This window comes from Anopheles cruzii, chromosome X (genome assembly GCF_943734635.1).
Source record: "Anopheles cruzii chromosome X, idAnoCruzAS_RS32_06, whole genome shotgun sequence".
Taxonomy (NCBI): domain Eukaryota; kingdom Metazoa; phylum Arthropoda; class Insecta; order Diptera; family Culicidae; genus Anopheles; species Anopheles cruzii.
Genome location: NC_069143.1, coordinates 6,163,734 through 6,172,845, shown reverse-complemented (window position 1 = coordinate 6,172,845; position 9,112 = coordinate 6,163,734). Strand labels below are relative to the sequence as shown.

The 9,112-nt window shown below is 52.0% G+C and overlaps 1 protein-coding gene across 1 annotated transcript; it reads left to right on the top strand.

The window, feature by feature from the left end:
• Positions 1 to 1,940: 1,940 nt before the first annotated feature.
• Positions 1,941 to 9,021, top strand: LOC128279146 (nose resistant to fluoxetine protein 6). The gene is made up of 10 exons (XM_053017868.1): positions 1,941 to 2,475; positions 5,402 to 5,548; positions 5,639 to 5,883; positions 5,964 to 6,252; positions 6,317 to 6,516; positions 6,593 to 7,116; positions 7,182 to 7,308; positions 7,392 to 7,581; positions 7,707 to 7,855; positions 7,955 to 9,021. Exons 1-10 carry the CDS (start codon positions 2,130 to 2,132, stop codon positions 8,228 to 8,230), a joined length of 2,493 nt encoding a protein of 830 aa, XP_052873828.1. The 5' UTR covers positions 1,941 to 2,129; the 3' UTR covers positions 8,231 to 9,021.
• The last annotated feature ends 91 nt before the right edge of the window (positions 9,022 to 9,112 follow it).

Here is a 9,112-nt window from a genome sequence, read left to right as displayed (position 1 = left end):
ATACTAATTAATCGTGTGTACTGGGAGGTGTTGCGAGCGACGAGAGAGGTACAGAGACGTGATATTGAACCGTCCCCGGGGAGCCGGACACCGGTCGGCACTCCGGGGAGCGTACAGCAGGAAGGGCGGTGCCTGAGAGAGGTGTCAGAGTGTGGACTTCGGCGTAGACAACTTCATACATCACAATAACGATGGACCACCTTTCCCCTCAACCCCCACCAGGCCCTTTTTGCCTTGGTTTCGCACTCGGCGAGCAACTCTTTGGCGACACGAGCTTTACAGTAGCTTCGCTGGCTGTCGCCGGAACACGAATGGCGACCAGGCTATGCTACTGTAACAACCCATGGGCTGAAAAGCCCCGAGGCCTACCAGGGTAGCCCCGAACAAGAAATTTTACTCGAATGAAGAGCTGTATCGCTGAAACTGAGGCGTATTTGGATTGACGTAAAAGATAAATCGTTCTACAAATGTGCTACTGAAATGTTGGAGCGGTGCTGGGGAATGATTGTGTGGCTCTGTGAATGTGAATGCTGTTGATGAATAAAGTCAATATTAACCAAAAACAAACGCGTTTTCTTTCCTAGGTTTTAGGACTTTTCAGCCCATCTGTTATCGCGAAATCATGCGCGTTATCAGCGAAATGTGCACCAGGACATCTTCAGTTCAGTTCGATTCCGTGCCAGGCATGGTCCTAAACCTACTGCAATGATACCTTACCCTCTGCTCTCGCTCTCTTTCTGTGTCTCTCGCTCTCTTTCTTTCTCTCTCCCTCATTCTCGATGGGGAGCATATCAGAATCACGTTCTAAAAAGCGCGCTTCTAATCCGCTAATTCAAACGCGAGTGCGCGGATTTCGGACTCTGCGCTCGCGCCTTCCGCGCATTTTATGCGTCTACCACGCCGACGTGATGCTACGTGATCGGTTTTTCCAATCTACTCGCGCCGAGCCAGGGTCCATCGGCCCGGGCCCGGGCCCTAGTAGAGCCGATACCGATGCCGAATGGCGAAAAATGCAGGCAGAAACCAACCAAAACCAAAAACGCCTTCGGCAAGCCTACCCTTACGGTACAGCACAGCAGCGCAGCAGCGTTGTCTCGCGTTGTTCGTCGGCACCATCGAAACTGTCAAGCGGGAGTCACAGAGTAAAACTTGTTGACCGCTCATCCCGTCAAATGAGTTGTTCAAATTTGGCCAGCTAAAACATTTCCTACAGAGTGATATCACACATCGATCAATTCTCGAAGCTACCAGGATTCCCAGCATTCCCAGCAGCTAACTCCCGGCTGTTTTTGTTGCTCTTGTACGCCTCTCTTGACGGCCGCTGGATACACAAACAGTGGCAGTGCGCTGACGCGACTGCGCACAGCCGTGGACGATGGACTTGGCCGGGACTTGATGCTTAAGTGATCCCGCCGCAGATCGATCGATCGATGTTACTTGCAGTGCAGTCGTACGTCATCACGCTAACAATCAATCAAGGACTCGCTGTAGCTCGCTTAGGAGCTGCAGAAATGGTTCGCCGTTGCTTAGGCATGGTTTTGAACATTAACACCCCCCTGGTGTATCTATAGTAGCTCATCCTCGCAGCAAACCGCGGGATCATCCTCCGTTGCTGGGGCAAGAATGTAGTAATACGCAATTATTATTATATCACTGCATCACTGTAGTGGCTACAAACAGTGGCAGTGGTGGTGGTGGTGGTGAAATCATCATGAGTGTCGCCCGGCACAGCGCAAGTGCTTGGGCCAGCAATGTGCAGTGCAAAAAGCACGATGCGATGCTCGCGTCCGGTGCCTATGTAGTCACATGAGCGCCATATGCGAAGCGTCAGTCCCAAACTAACCTTCGGTCGGTAACGTTCGCAACCCGATAAACTAGTGGCAGCACTACAGCTGCAGTAACGAGCTGCACTAGGTTTTACTAGGTTTTAGGGACGACACGCAGTGATACGCCCTTCTCTCTCAGACCAGAGGCAGACGAGACTTGAGGAGGACATTGCGACCGGAGCAGTGAAAAGTGAACAGTGTGATTCGAACGACAATCGGTGTCCGGTGAGTTGGCGTCCCTGTGTGAGAACCGAGATCAAGCACGGTGGCATTAGGTGAACCCTGTGTGCCTGACATGAGCAGATGGCCCGAATGGTGCCGATCCATTCACCGGCCCAGCTGCTGCTGCTGCTGGCGGTGGCTGCGTTGACGGTCTCAGTCGTGACGTTACGGGCCGATCGGCCCGATGCCTGCCATTTGGCGGCCGGCCTCTGCGACCGGGAACGGTTAACCACCATGCTGGACTCGATCTACTCGACCAGCTCCCAGCGGCCAGACCACTCGCAGGACCTGCTCGACTGGGGCACTCTCAACGGGGGTGGCCCACTCAACGACACGGGCGGCAGCCTGGGCGCCTATCTGCTCCACGAGCAGAAACCACGAGCCAAGCGAGAGCTGGACCCCATCCAGCGCGATCCGGAAGAGACAGGTAAGCGGCGGCGGCGGCCGGGAAGGCGATCTGCGATCAATCCGCAATTTCCTGCGGAATTCTAACCAATCAACCTACCAGAGAAACAGAGCGCATCGGGAAAGCATCGATGTAAAGTAATTGCATAGCCTGAGCCTGAGCGCTGAGTTGAGTTCGCACTTTTTACGACCGCTTTTGGAAACAGTTGGCAACGCCGCTCCGGGTTTTTGTTTTGGGATCGCCAGCGCCAGCGAACAGGGATTGCAGGGCGAACAACTGCTAGACAGCAGGTGGCCTAGACTTAGTTCGTGTCCGTTAAAAAAATCCGTAATACAACGCTGCAACGTTGCCGCTCATCATTCTCATGCTGGCCATGGGCGCATTCGCGTTCATGGCCAGCATGGCGTGTGCGGGCTATCTTCCGGAATTTATGATGACACGATATGACCGGGTATTTATTGTTTGAACAAAAGACGGAAACATTCCTTGGGTGACTCCAAGCTCCAACGGGTGGCAGTGTTGTGGTTACCTGGTTACCTGTTGTGGTTGTGGGGTTCTGCGTGTATCCTATGTTTTTGCACTCCCGTTGAGCCACAGGTCCTTGGCACGGGTGTGCCAAGGGTGTCAAAGCGTGACGCCAAGCGCCGAGTGGCATTGAAAAGAAAAACAAAAACAACATAAAATTAAGCCGACGCTACCGGAAGGTCGACCCGCGCATAGCGCAGTTCTTACAGGTACATAGCGTACAGGTTTGTTTGTGGTCTGCTTTCACCTTGCTTCTTTCTGCGAAGTAGCATCTACGCGGGGGCACTGTTGGCGGAATACCGGCACCGTCACATGGTATGGTATGCAACCGTGGATCGATCACGCTTCCCACGGGCGGCTAACTAGTCGCAGCTACCGAAACCGTCTTCTCCGTCGGCGAGCGGAGTGTTTTTGCTCGGCGGCCGGGCTCGGCGTGACCTTAGCAGCGTTCTTCCTCTCGCTCGTGCTCGGTCAGAATCAGCAAGCGCTAGCGCGGTGGCGGTTCCACACTGGGTATCTAGCGCCTCAAGGTAGCTTCCCACGTGCGAGAGCTCTAACTCTAGCGTGCGCTAGACGACCAACCCGAGTGAGTCGAGACCGAGGCCATCACAGGCGCCGCATGTAGCTAAAGATCAAGTACGCGTACTAAATTTCGTAGACCTATTAGCGAATGGCCGTGGAGGCTCGTGTAGATATCTACGGTGGCCGCTCACGCTCAAAATCGCATGCGCTATCGTAGATAGTGTTCCAATAAAACGGCTCGGTGCGGCTCGGTGCGGCTCGGCTTGGCGTAAGGCCAGCGAGACTCTGAGTAATGGATTGTGGGACGAGAAGCGGCTCAGGTTTGCGTCTCCAGCTCCAGTCTCTCAGCTCCAGCTCCAGCTCCTGGGTTGACGCGGTGGCACTAGGCAGCAGGTTTTGCTATTCGGCGAATTGCTTTTATCGGCCGATCGGCAGAGCCGATATAGATGGGTGACATACTCAAGGGTCGAACCCTTCTGCATGAAGCATGATCATCGTAACGACATATCGTATCGTTGCCTCGGCTGGACGGTGCGCATATCAAACGATAACGTATATTAAAAATTAAACACCGCCACGCCATATAACGCCAACGCCGTACGCGTTGGCCTAGAGTGCGGTTCGCGTTACGTAAGGACTCGTGCCGTTTAGCTGTTTTATTTTCCAACCACATCGAAACACATACACCCCGCCCCTATGGAAGCCGTGAACGAGCGAGACAATGAGACGATATTAACATTCACATCATGGCGCATCCAACGTTTACGTTCGCTCCGGCCCGTCCGCCATTGTTGCACTGGCAAGCGTTTGGACCAAATCGAAGCGATCACAGAAGCATGTGACAGGGCGCTGGTGGACTGGTGGGCTGGTGGTACTGGCCCTTCTCAGGGCCCGTCGACAGTAGATCACCATCCAAAAAATTGGCAGAAGACGGCTCCTCTGTACTGCGCAGGCCTTGCCTCAATGGAGGATAGCGGCCCTTTGCAGGATCATTACTTTCAGGAAAACAGTCACCCACTCTTTCAACATTCACAAGAACTTCTTCTTCGCTAACCTGCTGGCTAGCTGTGTGGACGCCCGGAACGAATTATAGAAGATGCCTTCTCCGACAACGGACTCTTCCGGAGCCGGAGCCTCTTCCTCACGAAGAGTCACACACTCTTTTGGAGTCTCCTGTCACTATTGTGAGCCCCTCGCTGTGTAACCCAAATTAGAATTTAAGTTAGAATAAGATAGATTGAACTACAAAAAACTGACTGGACTGGTCCGTATTGTTTACGTACGGACACGGATTACGGACGGTACGATTTTTTTTTTCCGTTCCGTACTGACTTACTTCTCCGTAGTGTTCGGAACTCTCACCGATCACTCTGACAGTTTGGACCGCTGAGGCAAGAACTCATGATGCATTACGCGCCCGAACATGGGCTCTTCGTAGTTCACATCTTCTCGGCCCGGTTATAACGTTCAACATGTTCTTCACCGATAAACGTTGCTTTAATAAATAAACGCTGGGCCAACATTTCTTCACCATAAGCCACTGTCAACGTTTCGAATGGGTTCGAATGCGCACTTGATATTGTTTTTCACACAAAATTTGTTACAGATTCTTTGCCTTCCATTTGTTTTGGAATAGACAAAAATCGAAGATGTGCCAAAACGCGTCCAAGCAAAACAGCGGTCAAATCTTAACTGAGCATTCAAAATGGCCGAATTTTTCGGCATAAGTGAGTGACATGAGTAGCAAACATAACGCCATCGCCAAAAAATCAAAATTAGAATAAACGTAGCCCCCGTAAATATTACAAAATTGTGAGAACTTTTTGAACCGACCACGTGGTCCATCTAGTGTTTGGATTCCGAATATTTATACAATATTTCACCTTTCAACTTCCTGTAGGATACATTGCGTCACTCAACTCGAAGGTGTTCAGCATCAACGTACCGTTCAACCCGGCGTACAGCGACCGGGTTTCGGTGGAGTGTCGACGCCAGTCGGCCCTGTTTCTGCGATCGTACGAGTCGTCGGACATTTGGGCGCTCAGAAGTAAGGCAAATTTGGGGCACACTGTCTACGATACAGCACCAGCTGACACCAGTGACACATGACACACGATTTTCCTCGCTTTCGCCGCAGTGCACGACGCTAGCGCCAAAATCGGCAATGGCATTTTGAACGGCAACATCAACCAGTACGGCGATTTCGACCAATGCCTCGGTATACTGCAGCCAGGCGCAGGTGCTAACCCCGGTGCCCGGCCCGTGCAGGGACGCTACTGTATGGCGGAAGTGCAGCCGACGGTCAAGCCGAACACTGTGGTGCTAAAGTATCTCTTCGATCTGGCGCAAGCGCACGGTATGCTGAGGAGCAGCCTGCATGATGTAAGTACCACAATGGGTAGTGAACGGGAGATCCTCGGGAGTTTAACGTTGCTTGACGCCCCCCCCCCCCCCCTCCCCAGCCTGGCCATCGGGTTCCCCGGTTCTCGACCGTGCACTGGGCTCTCTGCGTGCCGGCCGGTTGCACGGCGGCCGACGTCCAGCTGTCGCTGGGCGAGTTCCTGCAGGCATACATCAACGACACGGGCATCGGGACGGAGGTAAAGGTAAGTCCGGACCTCTGCCAAACGAAGCACCACATATGGCTGGAGTATTTTACCGATCGGACGCTGCTCGTCTGGTGTGGCTTGGCGCTCTACTTGGCGCTGATTCTGGTCGCCACCGTGTACGACTGGAAACGGCACACGAAAGGTACGGCGCGACTCCGTGACTCCGTGAAACACGGTTACTATACTTACCGCTCCACCCCCTCCAGCGGATGGGGATCCAGCTGAGTTGCTGACGGCATTTTCGTTGATTCGAAATGTCCGTGCGATCGTCTGCCTGAAGGAGGAGCGCAACGATATTGCGTGTGTGCACGGGATCCGCTTCCTGAACGCGATGCTGCTACTGATTGCGCACAAATCGATGGCCCTCTTCTTCAACCCGTACGTCAATCGGACGGAAATGAGCGAGGCAAGTGCTGGGCGCAGTTCTGTGTGTCAATTGCGTTCTTCTGTCAGCCAATCATAATGTTTCTGCACATTCGCAGATCCTCGGCCAACCGTGGACGGTGATCGGGCGAGCGGCGGCCATCTTTACCGATCCGTTCATCATGTTCAGTGGCTTCCTGACCACGTTCTCCTTCGTGGAGCGCCTGCAGAAAGGACACCAGATCCGGCTGCACCAGGAGTACGCCGGGCGCCTGCTGCGCATAGTGCCACCGCTCGGGGCGCTGATCCTGTTCTGCACGTTCGTGCTGCCATTTCTCAGCGATGGTCCGCTCTGGAACCTGGTGGTCACCAACCATGGCGACATCTGCAAGCGGTACTGGTGGCGCAACCTGCTGTTCATCCACAACTACTTTGGCTTCAAGAACATGTGCCTAACGCACACGCACCACGTCGGCATCGACACAGAGCTGTTCTTCGTGGCCCCGCTGTTCATCTACCTGCTCTGGCGCTGGCCCCGGCGCGGCATCGTCGGCCTGGTGGCGATTGCCGTCATTACCACAGTCCATCGGTTCTACACCACGTACCGCTTGCGGCTTGCCAACTACGTCTACTTCGGCACCTCGTACGCCCACAGCCAAACACCCTCCCCCCGAACTGCTAATCGAATCTGTTTGCCTTTCGTTCCAGGGTGAAACAGCTGTTCGACACGGCCGATCACATGTACACTCTGCCGTACTACCGCGTCACCGTGTACATCATGGGTGTCATTCTAGGATACGCTTGTTCGAGGTACAAAACGACGAAACTGAGCACGGTACGTCAGGGTTGTCACGGTCGCCAACTAGTCGCGAAAGCGCTACGCGCACTTTGCTCATTGCCTGTGTGCTCGCATTGCAGCAACAACTCCGGACGGGCTGGTACGTCAGCACCGCCTCGATCGCGCTAGCGTTCTTCGGTCCCGCCCCGATGGGTTCGCTGCACTACGTCTACAATCCGCTGCACGCCGCCAGCTACGCCGCGTTCTCACCGATCGCTTGGTGCCTGTTCTTCGCGTGGATCGTGTTTACTGCCAATCTGGGCTACAGCAGTACGTTGCTACCAGCATGTAATCACACCCCGTATCCGGCTCCGGACGCTAACCTTGAAGCTTTCTTCTTCTTGTTCCGTTTGCTTTCTTTTATGCGCACGTGTGCCCTGTGGTGTGACCGGAAGACAAGCTGATCGAGTTTCTTTCGTGGCGTGGTTTTCGTGTCACCACCCGAATCTCGTATGCCATCTACCTCACGCAGTTTCCCATCTTCTTCTACAACGTTGGCCGCACCAGAGTACCACTGTTTTTCGAATTCTGGCCCGCCGTGATCGTGAGTACGACCGCAAACGTTCGTTCTCATGGACGAACCATGGTTAGGAGAAAGATGTGTACCACCGCATTTTTTTTTCTTCTTATTGCTCACCAACAGTTTAACACCAATGAGTACGCCGTAGTGTTTCTAGCCTCGTTCCTACTAACTGTACTGTTCGAAACTCCATTTATCAACATCAAAAAAATTCTCTTCCGAACTAAACCCCGAAGAAAGAAAACCCTGACCGATGCTCCGGCGGCCAGCAGCATAACCAAACCATCGGAACCGTCGGTGTACGTAGGAAAGGCCACTGGCCTAGTAGACAGCATTGATGAGAACGAAAATGACCAATCATCCCCGGTTCTAGAAGAAAACACTACAAACAAATACTAAAATGGTTTACCCTACAAAGAAGGTAACAAGGCTTTTTGTGGAGAATTAACTGAACCCACTTCACCATACGAAGGAAAATGCTGGACTGATTGGTGGAAGCGTGGCGGGCCGTTCTATACGTTAACATTCTTGGAGAATTTATGATAAATTAATAAAACACGCTACTATTACAGACCGGCTTTGCGTTAAGGTAGTCCGGCTGAGTTGAGTGGAAAACAAGGAATTTCCCTTCTAATCTAACCCGCTGCACAAACCGTTGCAACATTATTCTGCTTCATTCCTGCTAAACATGTCTATTGGATTGTACTATGTATCCTTCAAGTACTATGTATGTACTATGTTCTATTGGATTGTACAGGGTGAGCAAATTAGTGTGCATTTTTTCATTTGGCTATAAAACAAAAACGGCTCAATATTTTTTTATGCTTGAACTTTTATTTGAAAGGTTGATTCTTAACATTTATGTATAAAATACAATTTTGGTTGCAGAAAATTTGGAAATATGAAAAAATATTTCCAAAGTGGTAGGACGTCAAATCATTCGTCAAAAACACATTTCATTGAAGATCATTTCCACCTCTGTGGCTATGTTAATAAGCAGTATTGTGGTTCAGAAAAGCCTTAAATCGTGCAAGAGAAGCCAATGCATCCACAACGAGTGACTGTTTGGTGCGGATTTTGGCTGTTTGGGTTTTCGGCGAAATTGACGCTGAGAACTTGGACGGCGTTTGGTTTGAACAGGACGGCGCTACGTGCCATACAGTGACAGCCACAATCAATATTTATGTTATGCGAACATACCAGCAGCTATTGACAACCTTAAGACCGAAATTCAAGTTGTTATTGAGGAAATAGGACCACATACAATCGAAAATGTACTCA

What these genes read in the sequence shown, in the direction of transcription:
- LOC128279146 (XM_053017868.1), top strand. Translation starts at nt 2,130, where the DNA reads ATGGCCCGAATGGTGCCGATCCATTCACCGGCCCAGCTGCTGCTGCTG. An exon ending in GGACATTTGGGCGCTCAGAA is followed by an intron (nt 5,549 to 5,638) that starts GTAAGGCAAATT and finishes CTTTCGCCGCAG; the next exon opens with TGCACGACGCTAGCGCCAAA. An exon ending in AAACGACGAAACTGAGCACG is followed by an intron (nt 7,309 to 7,391) that starts GTACGTCAGGGT and finishes CTCGCATTGCAG; the next exon opens with CAACAACTCCGGACGGGCTG.